The sequence below is a fragment of the Mustela nigripes genome, chromosome 5, assembly GCF_022355385.1.
Source record: "Mustela nigripes isolate SB6536 chromosome 5, MUSNIG.SB6536, whole genome shotgun sequence".
Classification (NCBI taxonomy): Eukaryota; Metazoa; Chordata; class Mammalia; order Carnivora; family Mustelidae; genus Mustela; species Mustela nigripes.
In genome coordinates, this window is record NC_081561.1 from 66,599,488 (window position 1) to 66,613,730 (window position 14,243).

Sequence of the window (14,243 nt, forward strand, 5' to 3'; positions counted from 1 at the left end):
TTGTATCCCATATCCCCCCGAACCCTCCCTTGCTAGAGGACAAGGCTCTCCCCCTGCTTGCAGCCCACACAAAGGACTCACTGGGGGCCAGTGCCATACAAGGTGATGCCTGTCTTCCCCCAGATCCATTCCACCTCCCCTCTAGCTTCTAGACTAGAGGCAGCAAATGTTTTCATCAAGGACATGATAGCAGATATTTTAGGTCTGTGGGCCACGTGGTCTCTGTGCAACTACTCAGCTCAGCTTTTGCACGCCTTAAAACAATAGGGCAAAAGCGGCCATGGGCAATAGGGTTAGCAAATGGGCATGTCTGCTTTCCCGTAAAACTTCATACAAAACAGGCAGCCGGTTCACAGAGCTGTGCTTTGCTCCCCCTTCTCTAGATGATTAGTGTCTCAGCACTGCTCAAGCAGGAAAGGACAGGCTCAATCACTGGAGGAAATCACTTACCAAAAAAAAGGCTACAGTCTGGCTAATAAGTAAGTACGGGTAGGGCCAGGGAAATACACATGGGCGATCTCAAGGCTATGGGCCAGGGCGATCTCAAGGCTACGGGGAATACAGGCTGGGTAAAGAGAGCTTGGATGGAAGCCAATCTCTCTTAATTCAGGATTGAACATCCTGGCAAGGCCTCCTGGAGCTGGTCCTAACCCAGGGGGGAGTTGGCTAGTGCTTAAAGTTTGACAGAGCAACGGTCTGCTGTCGGAGAGGGGGCGATGCTGAAACACCCTGGAAGAGAGCAGGGAGGGGTTAGAAAGCGCCAAGATAGAATGGACTTATTGTGTGAGGACCCACCAGCTCACTGTCATCCCCATGAGGGCCCAGAAGACCCTCCCTTCTCAAAGCCATAAAGGACGCATCTCGGTGCTGCCTTGGAGATGCTGTCATGGAATGCCGGGGCCACCGTCAGCGGACACACCAAGATTCGGGAGGAGCAGAGGCTGCATGGAACCACTTAATCATCAGAGGCAAGGTAGATGCAAGGCCTGATGGGTAGCCAGAGCCCTGTGGCGGGGGCGTTCCCAAGGGTAAGAGAGGGGAGTTAATGGAACATTGCTTGACTGAACCACCTGATTTTGGGGGGGGAGCAGTGAGCAGAAGCTGATACCAGCTGCTATGACAGAAAATCAGAATCTCTCACCCAGCTGCCGAGTATGAGCCTGTTCTCATACCCAGACTCACTGATCCAAGAAAAAGACCTATATAATCACTGTAAGTATACTAAAATATTTCCTCAATTCTTCCCTTCAAAGTGCCCTCTGGCTATTTACCAGAATAGCTGCACAGTGTGGAAAAGCTCTCTTGAGGTCTATTAGGTACAGAGTCTGAGCTTAGACCAGTACCGGGTGACCCAAAATACCATCCTAGGCTCCTTTTAGAGGAGGGGGACATGCGAGGCTGGGTGAAAACGGAGTTCCGGCCTGGTGCATCTCAGAGTCTCGGGAGGCAGGTGGACTGACTCTGTGCTCCTCTCCCAGCCCCTGAGTGCAAATTGGGGCAGATATATTTAGCAGTTGGCAGAACCCTCATGATTGGTTCTTTTATCTGTGGAATAAGAGCCATTATGGAAAGAAGGATGGAGTGGAAGTCTCTAAAATTATCCTAGCTGTCAAGACGGTAAATTAGAAACAATACCACAGAGCAAGCAGAAGTGCAGAGATGAGCATTACTCTCAAAGCCCTAGAGTATGCCAGGAGGTCCCCATCAGACCCCCACTCAGTCCTCCCTATGCTGCAAGTGAAGCACGGCAATCCACAGCTACCCACATAGTAGCCCTAATTGCAGATATTGTATCAGATATGGTATCTTTGCTAGAATAGTCTACATGGCCTCTGACTGGAAGAAGCTCATAATATGGCCAGTGCATTCTTTCCAATCTATTTCAAGAAAGGGGATTTAAAAAGGGGGGGGGGGTCGTGTTCACATTTCCTACAAAAATTCAGAAACCTACCAGGTAATGTTTTCAGTGGTCAGATGAACTGGAACATGTTGGGACATTCCCTCTAGAGGAAAGGACGAGTCATTGTACTGTGGACATGTTCCCCCTAAAAAGAGGCATAGCACTTGTGAGTCTGTTTGGACTTTGGAAGCTCTCTATTACCACTCCGGCCAAGTGGCTGGATGACATGGGAGCTGCCGTGTTTGAGCGGAGTCCAGAACAGAAGAGGGCTCCGTGCCAAGTCCCTGCGATAGGACAAGCCCTCGGGACATAGGAGCCAGTGTATCCCCTGGTACTAGAAATATCCATGGGAGATGAGTAGACAGTGTGAAGTCTCTGAGACGCCCCAGTGGGAGAGCCCTAACTCAGACCACTGGGGTTCTGGAACAAAGCCATGCCCCCAAAAGCAGAGAATTATCCAACATTTGAAAAGTAGTTCTTGGCCAAATTGCAGAATCAGAAGCAAATAAATTTTAAGCCACTAAAGTCTTAGAGTGGCTAGTTATAAATAATCAGAACATGCATGTAAACTACTTTGTTCTCTTTTTATTTTTTCAAAACTCTATTTATTTAAGATTTTTATTTCTTTATTTGACAGAGACAGTGATAGAGTTAATATAAGCAAGGAGAGTGGGAGAGGGAGAAGCAGACTTCCTACCAAGCAAGGAGTCCTATGCAGGGCTTGATCTCAGGACCCTGGAATCATGACCTGAGCCAAAGGCAGATGCTTAACTACTGAGCCACCCAGGTGCCCCTCAAAATTTTATCTAAATTCTAGATAGTGTGATACTGGTTCCAGGAGTAGAATTTAGTGACTCATCACTTATGTAGCATACCTGATTCTCATCACGTGTGCTCTCTTTAATACCCATCATCCATTAGCCCATCCCCCCACCCTCCCTCCACAACCTGAAGTTTATTCTCTTATTTTTTAGGTTTATTTATTTATTTATTTGAGAGAGAGAGAGAGAGAGAGCACGCGCGCAAGCACTCATGGGTTGGGAGGAGGAGCAGAGGGAGAGGGAGAGATCCTCCCTACTGACTCCTTACTGAGTGCAGAGCCTGACGCTGGGCTTGATCTCACAATCCTGAGATCATGACCTGAATCGAAATCTGGAGTCAGACACTTAACTGACTGAGCCACCCTGGTACCCCTTAGTTTGTTCTCTTAAATAGACTCCTATGGTTTTTCACCCTCTCTGTTTTTATCTTATTTTTCCTTCCCTTCCCCTAAGTTCATCTTTTGCTTCTTAAATTCCCCATGTGAGTGAGATCATACAGTATTTGTCTTTCTCTGACTTATTTCGCTTAGCATAATACCTTCTAGTTCCATCCACATTGTTGCAAATGGCAAGATTTCATTCTTTCTCATGACTGAATAATATTCCATTGTATATAAATATCTATACCACATCTTCTTTATCCATTCATCTGTTGATGGACATTTGGACTCCTTCCATGATTTGGCTATGGTTGATAATGTTGCTTTAAACATTGGGGTTCATGTGCCCCCTTGAATCACTATTTTTGTATGTTTTAGATAAATACCTAGTAATGCCATTGCTGGGTTATAGGGCAGCTCTATTTTTAACTTTTTGAGGAACCGCCATACTGTTTTCCAGCATGGCTGCCCCAGTTGAATTCCCGCCAACAGGCACTAAGAGGATTCCCCTTTCTCTGCATTCTTGCCAACACCTATTGTTTCTTGTGTTAATTTTAGCCATTCTGATGGGTGTGAGGTGACATCTCATCCTGGTTTTGATTTGTATTTCCCTGCCGATGAGTGATGTTGAGCATCTCTTCATGTGTCTGTTGGCCATCTGGATGTCTTCCTTGAAAAAATACTTTTTCATATCTTCTGCCCCTTCCTTGATTGGATTATTTTTTCTTTGCGTGTTGAGTTTGATAAGTTCTTTATAGATCTTGGATACCAGCTCTTTTCTGATATATCATTTGCAAATATTTTCTCCCATTCTATAGGCTGCCTTTTAGTTTTTCTGATTGTTTCCTTTGCTGTGCAGAAGCTTTTTATCTTGATGAGGTCTCAGTAGTTCATTTTTGCTTCTGTTTCCCTTGCCTCCAGAGACACGTCTAGTAAGAAGTTGCTGCGGCCAAAGTCACAGAGGTTGTTGCCTGCTTTCTCTAGGATCTTGATGGATTTCTATCTCACATCTGACCTTTATCTATTTTGAGTTTATTTTATTTGGTTTGAGGAAGTAGCCTAGTTTCATTCTTTTGCTTGTAGCTGTCCTGTTGTCCCAGAACCATTTGTTGAAGAGACTGTGTTTTTTTCCCATTGGATATTCTTTCCTGCTTCATCGAAGATTAGAGTTGTGGGTCACTTTGTTCTTTTTAATGTCGTGTAGTACTTCACTACAGAAAGTTACCGCAATCCATACATCTATTCTTGTTTTAAGATTTTCTTTATTTACTTAACACAGAGAGAGAGAGAGAGCACAAGCAGGGAAAGCTGCAGGCAGAGGGAGAGGGAGAAACAGGCTGTCCACGCTGAGCAAGAAGTCCAATGAGGAGTTCAATCCCAGGACCCCAGGAACATGACCTGAGCTGGAGGCAGACGCTTCATTGACTGAGCCACCCAGGTGTCCCTACATATCTATTCTTGTATGAACATTTGGGTTGTTCCCAGTTTGGATCTGTCAAGAATAACGCTGCTAGAAACATTCGTCTGGTAGAAATATGTACTGATTTCTCTTGAGAACAAACTTAGGAATGGAATTCCTGAGTCACACAGCAGACATGAGGGAAGCCATCTTTTTAAAAAAAATGATTTATTTATTTATTTATTTATTTGATACAGAGCAAGAGACACAGTGAGAGAGGGAACACTAGCAGGGGAAGCGGGAGAGGGAGAAGCAGGCTTCCCACTGAGCAGGGAGCCCAGATGCAAGGCTTGATCCCAGGACCTGGGGATCACAACCTGAGCCAAAGGCAGATGCCCAAGCAACTGAGCCACCCAGGCACCCAGGAGAGCCATCTTTTAAGGTATTGTCAAGCAGTTTTCTAAAGTAGGTGAGCTAGGTTATACTTCCGTCTGTAAGATTTAAGAGTTCTGGCTGTTCCCTATCCTTGCCCACACTTGGCAATGTCAGTCTTTTCGTTTTAGTCATTCTGGTAGGTGTACAGCGTTATCTTATTGTGGTTTTAATGTGCATTTCCCCCAGTGAGTAATGATTTGCATTTCCCTGGTGACTAACAGTATGTTCTTTACTTAAAAAGGCCAAACAATGAACCCAAATATTGGCCAGGATGATCTTTGCCAAGGTGTGGATGTTTACTGTTTTTGTTTTGCTGTGTCTTTTGCTGCATGGTCTTTCTGTTTGTTAAGCTGTCTGCCTTTTTTAACTTGAAATGCTCGATTGTTAGAACTGTAGCAATGACCCAAAAAACTTCCACCTACTCGGTCTTACAAATGATGAGGTATAATGATCACAGTACACGTCAAGTCACTAAGAAATATTTATTTAGCACCTGCTGTATACCAGCACTGTGGGAGAGGCTGTGAGGGACACAGAGCAGTACAGGACTTGTTCCTGCCCTTCAGAGGCTTACAGTCTAGATGGAGACAGGAGAACCAGGACACATGAGGGGCTAGGAGGAAACAGTCCAAGCCAGGATGTTTGTGAGCTTAAGGTGTTTGGGGTCAGATTAAGTGCTTTGGGGCCTCCAGGGGCTCCTGGCTCCGTGCCAAGAAAGACAACAGCTCACAACTCCCAGTTCCATCTGAGCCCACTCAGCAAGCCGTAGCCACAGCCTCTACCCCCACCGTCTTAAAACCTCTGACTCCTTGTTCAGCTGCTATTCAAAGTGCAATGAAATGGGAGAAGGAAGGGGGGCAGTGGGAAAAGTCCTTGGGTGAGTTCTAGGGGCCAGTGTCACCCTTCCCTTCCTAGAAAATTCTGCTCCCCACAACAACATGCCCCTGACAGAGAGATTCCCCACTCAAGAAGGCCTGTCCGACCACCCCAGACCTCTGCCCCAGAAGGCAAGAGGAGGAGATGACCGCCACTTGAGCTGCTTGAGGTAGAACTAGGGACCCCCCTACTTCTAGCATACCCCTTCTCCTCCCAGTCCACTGAGCTGGGGGGATAGGCACCCCAGAGCTGCCACCCAGGGCTGAGAAGGTACTAGAGGGAAAGGGTATGGGGTGGGGGGACAGAGAGGGACCTGAAAGCCCAGCTAGAAAAGAGAGGCACCTGGGGCTTCTAGAAAAGTGCAGGGGAGGCCAAATGTTGAGACTGGCTCCCCTGTGGTGGCAGAGGGATAAGGGGAGGTGGGGTGGTTTGCTACAGGACCCTACCTTCTCCCAGGCCTTCACAGGACAGAGTGGGGCATCAAAGGCGAGGAGAGTGCCACGTCCCCAGCCATGTTCCAGGCTGTGCCCACTTCAAGGTCACCCTGTCCTACCTTAGAGAAGGTGAGGGGACTTCAAAGTTTTGATGATGCTCCCATCCTGTGGAGCCCCCTTCAAAGTGCTATTTACTTCTCAAATTATAAAGCATTGTATAAGGTTTGGGAATACAGAAAAGGGGTGGGATTTTATAACAGAGGCAGCGGGCTCCTCAGGAGAGCACCACCCAGCAGGGGAGGGTCAGGCCAGCCCCACCTGACCTCTGGGAGCACGCAAATGGGGATGAAGACATCTTCATTCCCCATAAGGTGAAGACATCTTAAATACCTAGCACTCTAATAAGCCTATCGTTCTCTTGTCTAATGGTTTTTTAAATAATTCTAAATGCCAAAGGCTGGGGAGGCGTTGGGGGATGGTGGTGGCAAGCAGGATATATACAAGAGGAGGAGTTTAAATTAAAACACAAATAATAATTAAGACGCACAAACTGAAGGGCTAAAGGCAAAAGGTGTAGAAGGGGAGGGTAGGGGGGTTATGGGGAGGGGGCCGGAAAGGAACTCTCGTATCTAGGAGCTTGAGGCTTCCAGTGAATGGATTAGGGCTTCCTCTTGGAGAAGATCCGCCGGCGTTTGGAGTGATAGAAATCTGGAAAAAGAAAACAGAAGTCAGCCGACCAGGAGGCAGAGGGCCCAGCTGAGCTATCCACCTAAAGCACACACAGAGGGGGCAGGGACCCCTCCCCTAGAGCCAAAACGACACATTGCCAAGTGCAGGGGAGGACTCTGGAAACTTCCACTCTGCCCCCCAGGAGAGCATTACAGAGAGCATCCCGCTACCCTTCACAGAAGTGGCCAACGATAACCAGACCTCCATGTGTGGGCCTGCTCCACTAAAGCAGCCAGCAGCCCTGTGTAGTTAAATGAAATGAACTAAAATAAAATGAGAAATTCAGTTTCTCAGTCACACCAGCCACATGTTAAATTCTCAGTGGCTATTTGTGCCCACTGGCACTGGACATTTGCATCACCCCAGAATTCCGTTAAACAGCACTGCTCCAGAAATGCTATTAGATAATCCATGACAAGTCTTCTGTGCAGTGACTCAGCCACGTAAATGTGAGCTAGTATTATTATGGTCTGTGTTCTTAGTTCTGATCCAGCTGCAAGTTTCCACGGGATTCTTTCTTTTTTTAAGAAGGCTCCACGCCCAGCATGGAGCCCAACACAGGGCTTGAACTCATGACACCGAGATCAAGACCTGAGCTGAGACCAAGAGTCAGACGCTTTACCAGCTGAGCCACCCAGGTGCCATGGGATTCTCGACTGCTCCTCTCCAAGCCTGTTTTCTCATGTATAATATGAAGCTGACATTGGTGCAGTGCTCTAAGGACCGAATGAAATGCTCTAATGGCTTTGGTCTGGGCCCTGCCATAAGAAGTGCCTCAAAGGTCAGCATTGCTCATTCTTTTTTTTTTTTTTTTTTTTAAATCAAGCACCTACTATATGCCAGACGCTGTCCTAGGTGTTGGAGATTTGGCAACAAACAAGAGAGATGCAGATTTCTTTCTCATGGAGATAATACACTCCTGAGGGAGACGGACAACACCCAGATAAGGCAGTAGCTGTTGAGAGTAAAAGCAGACAAAGGAACAAGATGCCAAAGAGAAAAAAAACGAGGCTGGGAAGGCAGGGGGCAGATGTGTGTGATGGGGAAGGTGAGTTAGGTTTGGATAGGGTAGCTAGGAGACTGCTCTCATTAGTTTTCTCTACACTGTAAATTTGCTGTGGGACCTTAAGCAAACCACTCCACCACTCAGAGCCTCATTTCCTCTTCGATAAAAGAGTGGCAAGAGTGCCATATGGTATAGGCCTGCTATGAGGATTAAATGAAATCCACCTTAGAAACCACCTTAGGGGCCCCGGGGTGGCTCAGTCAGTCACACGTCTACCTTTGGCTCAGGTCATGATCCCAGGGTCCTGAGATTGAGCCCCGTGTTGGGCTCCCTGCTCAGTGGGGAGTCTGTTTCTTCCTCTCCCTCTGCCCCTCCCCCTGCTCATGCTTTTTCTCTCTCTCTCTCTCTCTGGTAAATAAAAAAATAAATCTAAAGAAAGAAAGAACAAACGAAAGAAAGACTATTTTATAAGGGAACTGGCATATATTAAATGTTAGCTAGCTGGTCTTAGCTGCAGACCTGTTGTGTGACCTCAGGCAAGTTGCCTCCCCTCTCTGGGCCTGTTTCCCTTTTGGCCCAGTGAGCGAGCTGGACCTGACAGGCCAGACCCTTGCACCATGAACTCTGAGAGGCCCCCTCAGTGTCCTTTCCTGCACCCGTCCTCACCTGTCATGCTGGTCTGCCGCCGTTTCCGGCCCTGAGAGGTGCTAGGCGCCCCTGGGGATCCCTCTGGCCGCTCAGGGGAGTGAGGCATGAGGGTGCAGGAGAGCGACAGGTCCAGATGGTCCTCCTGAGCGGTCCCCTGAAGCAGGCCAGACGAAGGGCTGGGCCACTTGCCCCCTCCCAGGTCATCCCGGCCCCCCCGGGACCCCGTAGGCAGGTAGAGCTTGGGCAGGCCCAGGCCCCACACACGCTCCCAGGCAAAGTCGCCCTCCAGCGGCGTCTCAGTGATGAAGTCGAAGTTCCATCGCTCCTGGGCCTCCTGCACGCAGCCGGCCATCAGCGCGTCACAGTCTCGCCGCAGCTGCTCACTGTCCACGGGGCCGAAGAGCCGGCGGCAAGCTTTGCTGCCCCGAGGGATCTGCCGGTATTCCCTGGATGGCTCCTCCATGTCACCTGTGGCTGAGACACAAGGCCCGGTCACTCGGGAGGTCACACCCTATCTTACCAGGCCGAGCTCTGCTATGCGAGCTCGCAGGACACCTTCCTATGAGAACATGAGGTCTCTCTGGCTCCTTCCAGTTGATTTGCCACCATCTCCCTCCCAGAGGCCACCCCAGCCCCCAGTCAACAGCCACTGGGTGGGGACAGAACTCAGCCATCCTAGCACCGCAAGGTCACTGGGGGAGTGGGCAGCTGAAGGACAGGTTATGTCAACAAAGACAAGTTTATTGCAACAGGAGGGATCAGAGTCCTGTTTACTACCAGGTATTATCAGCTAAAATCAATTTGTTTCCCCCTGAGGTGTCCCTCATGGGCATGAATGCCCCAAGTACGTGTGAATTACCAGAGTCCAGCAGCTTCCCAACCCCAGCCCTGGCCAAAAGGTCAGGTCCCAAGGGAAAGGACAGGCTGACAGCTCCTCTGGGCTCCTGAATCCCTCCACCCAGATGTCCATGTGGCATAACTGTTCTGAAATTCAAAAGTTCTGGTCTTTGGGATAAAAACAAAAACAAAAACAAAACAAAAAACAAACAAACAAACAAAAACAAAAAAAGCACCTAGTGGTCCTAGCTCTGCTGCTTACTATGTAAACTTTAAAGAATCCCTTAACATTTTTTAAAAATTAAAAATATTAAAAGTCACTTAATGTCTCTGGGCCCCAGGTTTCTCATCTATAAAATGGGACTGTAGAAGCACACTCAAGCAATCGGTCAGGGAGTCCCTTTAGGCAAGGCAATAGAACAGAGGTGAGAGGCTGTATTTTGTGGTTAAGAGCCAGGGCTCTGGAGTAGGATGGCCTCGGTTGGAATCCAGGCTCTGCTGGGTGACCCTGGACAAGTAGCTTGACTTCTCTGGGCTCTATCTGCCTCGTCTGTAAAATGGAGACAGTAACTGCATGTCTCAGAGGACAGACGTGAGGATTAACTTCAGTTACCGTAGGTATCATGCTTAGAGAAGCACTTGGATGTGGAAGGGCTCGGAAAACAGAAGTGTTTCTCTCTCTCTGTGTTCAGTTCTTCCCGAGCCTTCTCTATGTCGGTGCCCCCTGGCCACCAGCTCCTTCAGACACCAGCTGACAGGTGCTATGTGCTGAGGGCCTTTCCCAAGGATGTCATCAGGCAGGAGGCCTGGGGGTGAGGAGGGGCAGGGCTGGGCAGGGCTGGGTGAGGATTTCTCCCAGGCTGAGCCACATCCTGCCAGGCACATTGGGTGATCTGTAGTCTAGACAGCCTGGAAGCCCCTGCCCCATGTTTGCTGTGTCCCAGGAACCCATTTTGCAGGCAAAGAAAATTAGATGTGGCCGGTCTACCAGGTTCCTCCCTTCCCACTTCAGAAGAGGGAAAAGCGAGGGTGAGTGTGCTCATGACGAGGTGCCAGCCCCCACCTGCCCTGTTCTGGCCTGATGCCAGGGCTGAGCGGCTGGGCAACCTTGGCAGGGACTGGGTCTTCCTGAGGACAAGTCCTGCTCTGCAGGCTCGGAGGGTGAAAGCTCTGCTGAGTGATCTCCTGGGGCAGGAAGCCTGGGACCCTTGCCACAGTTACCCCTCCCTACCCCACCTCACACAGCTTATGGGAGAGGGGGAGGCACTAGGTGACCTCAGAGCAAGTTTAAAGGGCAAGAGTTTGGAGAGATATGAAGCTTGCCCCTAAATCAGAAAACCAGAAAGGCCAAGGGCCACTGCCCCATGGGGGGAGTTACACAGTGCAGTGGGCAGAGTCCTCAAATAACTTTCACCCACTCTCTTCAGGGCAAGGGTCAGGATTTACTTATGTATTTTTATGTGTCAGAGTCTGTTCTAATAAGTTTACCAATATTAATTTTCCTAAAGGAGTGGATATATTTGAGAGTGGGTATATTTGCTCCTTTTTTTTTTTTTTAAACAAAGTAACTAAGCCTCAGAGAAGTTAAGTAACTTGCCCAAGGTAACACAGCTCACAAGCAGCAGCACAGCCAGGATTTGAACCCAGCTGTGCTCTGGTGTTCATCCCCACTCCCTCTCTAGTTTTGTGCTCCTAGCCCAGGAAGGGGTTTCTGTGATTCAGCCCAGCAGAATCACGTAGGGGGCTTTTTAAAAATACAGATTTTTTTAAAAAGGGATTTAAGCAGGTGTTTGGCAGTTTCCCAGATAGGCACTCTTAGTTTGCCATTCAAGGGAGGTACACAGAATGGCCCAAACAGACATTCTGGGTCTCAGTGCCTCATTGGCTCTAGGAGGAGCATGCCTAGGATTTTATCAGGAAGCTGGATGTTCCCTGGCTTCGAGGAGCTGAAGATATGACCCGAATCCAGGCAGGATCCTCCCTCCTACCATCCCTGCCCTTATGGCTCTCATAGGCTTCCCATCAAAACCTGATCTCACTCCCATTATCATAACTCCCAGTACAGGAAAAACTCTGAAACACAAACCCTTGTTTTACAGGTAACTGAGAATAGCTTCCTTTGTTAGCCTTCGTGCCTCAGACTTCAACCAATTTCAATTCCGAAGTAAACAGTAAGAACTCGGTACACATTGCTGAACCAATGGGTACTCTTCCCAAGGGGCGTTCGCAGATGCCGCTCAGCCCAAGGAGAAGCGAGGCGGGAAGGAAAGGCGGGCGAAGCGGCATTCCGCGGGAAGGCGTGCTTGCTATTCGCGCCGAGGCCGGAAGGGGGCGCTGGTCGCCAGGAAATCACGCGCAGGGTCGGAGGTGCGTGGGCAGAGCCTTGGACAGCAGCAGGGAGTTGTGATGAGTCAGTTTCCTGCAAAGTCCTCCCCGCCCGCCAAAACTTCGCTTCCACTCAGGCTGCAGCGTCACCCTCGGGTAGGGAGGGGCGAAGGGGGGGTGCCGGGGGCCGCAAACACGTCACGCTGAGCTAGCCAGGCTTCCGAAAGCCCCGCCACTGTTGGGAAACCGCGCTCCTCTGTGACAGAAACACACACACACACACACACTCCGCACGCACAGCCGCGCAGAGGTTTGGTCCCTCCACCTTATCTCCACGCCCAAAGCACGGGATGAGTCAGATCCCTGGAAAATAAAAATAGACGAAAGCAAGGAAAACAAAACCGCTCGAAAGTCTTACTCGAAACGCGACGTGGAGAGAGGGAAGGGCGGGGGAGCTGTCTGGGCACCCTAAAGTGCCAAACCAAATTCCCAGATTCTTCTTCGCACAAAGAGGGCGCCAGTGTCCCCCAAGGGCCCCCGACAGGGCGGATGCACTGTGGCCCGCTCTGGGCGGCGGCGCCTAAAGAACGACTAGTCCTCCTGCTCCGCTAAGTCCTGTCGTCCTCGGAGAGGGTAGTTTGATGGGGGACACCGGGGGCTACCGGATGCGGCTTTCAGAGTCCCTGAGCAGCGTCGCGCCCCCCAAAGTCCCACCCTCCAATGTGACCTCTCAGCGCCTTCCCTCCCCGGGCGTGGGCTGCGCGCCCCGCTGCTCCGCAGTGCAGGGCTCGGCTCCCGCGGCGGAGTACGGCGCCCTGACCCAAGGGCAGGCTGGGCGGGGGCTCTGCGGGCGCGATGGAAGAGAAGTGTGTCACACTCCTGCTCTTCTCAAACTGACTCCTGGCGCAAGCTCACCCCGCGCAGGGCCACAGCTCTGGGTCCTCGAGGGCGCTCTCCGAGGCGGGGACCGGACACCAGTCCAGGCCCTCCTGATGTCCCGGCTTCCCTGAGAACACTGGCTGCCAGCCAAACAGTCACGGTGCCGACGAGAGGACAGGGACCGCGGAGGGCCGCGAAGCCGATTTCTGGGGGGCCATTGTCCCCCAGCCGGGGCGGAGCTCTGACCTCACCCAGCCAGTTTCCCGGGGTCTCCTTGTCACCGTGAGTCACCTCCTCGATTGCCCTTAAAGGACGTGTCCCAACACGTTCCCAAGGACCAGGGACACAGCCCGCTCTGACCTCAGCGCCCAGCCGGTGGCGGACACGGAGGCGTCGGGGACCCAGACCTCAGGGGTCTGGGCGGAGACGGCGCGGATTGGATCCTAGAGCCGCCCGGGAGCGGATCGCGAGTGAACCTGCTCTGCACGGCGTTCCCCGCCCCTCCCGGGGCTCGGCGCTCAGGAGCTTCATCCGCTCGCCGCCACAGGGAGCCGCGCGGGGGCCCGTGGCGCGCGGGTCCACGCCTCCCCTCGCCGCTGCTCGGTTTCAGCGGAGCCCTGTCTCTCGCCGGCCGGGGTCTCCGACACTGCCCTACCTCCGTCACAAGCGCCCGGTACAGCAACACCCGTGGGAACAAAACCCAGACCCACGCACGGCGTTCACCTGTAAAAACCACACACACACACACACACACACACACACACACACACACACGGACGAGCTCCGCTCCGAGCCGCCAGCCCAGCGTTCGCTCTTGCCTGCCACGATTCCCTCACCTCTTCGGAGGGTCTCGGTGGCTCGGTGAATCAGCGCCTGGCTCCCGCTCTCCAAGCCACGGTCTCGGGCAGCAGCTCACACCTCGGCTGGCACCGCCCGGCGCTGCCCTTATATAGGATTGACGTACGAGGGCTCCGCCCACCGAGGGCCGGGGACCGCCCCTTCTGCTGCCGCGGGTCACCGTGCGCAGCCGGCCAGCGCTCTGAAACCTCCGAGCTCAGATGCCAACGTCGCGTGCTGCAAGCGGGCGCTTCCCTCCTTCCCCAAGCCCGCGCCTGGGCCTCTGTGCTTGACACATGTCACCCCCAACGAAGCCCCAAATCCGGGTTGTTTGAATTGGGCTGTGAGTTAGCACTCCCCACGAAAGGATGGCATTCTTAGGACGCGAGCCCTTTCTCTGGCCCTGAAAACACGAGGTATGACATTAATAGATAAAACTCCATAAATAATAACAAAGATGTACCTCGCTTTGCAATTCCCGGAAAAGCCCACTCTACCACCGCTATTCCCACGGATCCCTCACTGGACACCCCCTCCCTAAGCACCACCTGAAGAACCCAGACACCCCAGCAAAGCATCTTGGAGACCAGAACAGGATTCGATCCCCTTTATTTCACAGTGAGGAAATCAAGGTCCTCAGAACTAAAGGGATGCGAAGTTGTTGCTTGTCAAAAGTCTTAAGGAAGGAGGGATTTGGGAATCCTTCTCAAAAAAGAGCCAACCAGGTCTCTAGAAGA

The 14,243-nt window shown here is 51.2% G+C and overlaps 1 protein-coding gene across 2 annotated transcripts; it reads right to left on the reverse strand.

The window, feature by feature from the left end:
- Positions 1-5,403: 5,403 nt before the first annotated feature.
- Positions 5,404-13,592, reverse strand: CDKN1A (cyclin dependent kinase inhibitor 1A). 2 transcript variants are annotated; one of them, XM_059400587.1, is made up of 3 exons: positions 13,506-13,592; positions 8,647-9,096; positions 5,404-6,953 (listed from the first exon to the last, which is right to left on the reverse strand). In XM_059400587.1, the coding sequence occupies exons 2-3, from the start codon at positions 9,089-9,091 to the stop codon at positions 6,904-6,906; spliced, it is 495 nt and encodes a 164-aa protein (XP_059256570.1). In that variant the 5' UTR covers positions 9,092-9,096; positions 13,506-13,592; the 3' UTR covers positions 5,404-6,903. The 2 variants fall into 2 exon arrangements, with proteins under 2 accessions (XP_059256570.1, XP_059256569.1); XM_059400586.1 differs by having other exon boundaries at positions 8,647-9,102.
- Between the last annotated feature and the right edge of the window lie 651 nt (positions 13,593-14,243).

Coding starts and splice junctions, on each gene's coding strand:
- CDKN1A (XM_059400587.1), bottom strand. CDS start 9,091: ATGGAGGAGCCATCCAGGGAATACCGGCAGATCCCTCGGGGCAGCAAA. Junction 6,954..8,646: donor GCGGCAGACCAGCATGACAG/GTGAGGACGGGT, acceptor TTCTTTTTCCAG/ATTTCTATCACTCCAAACGC.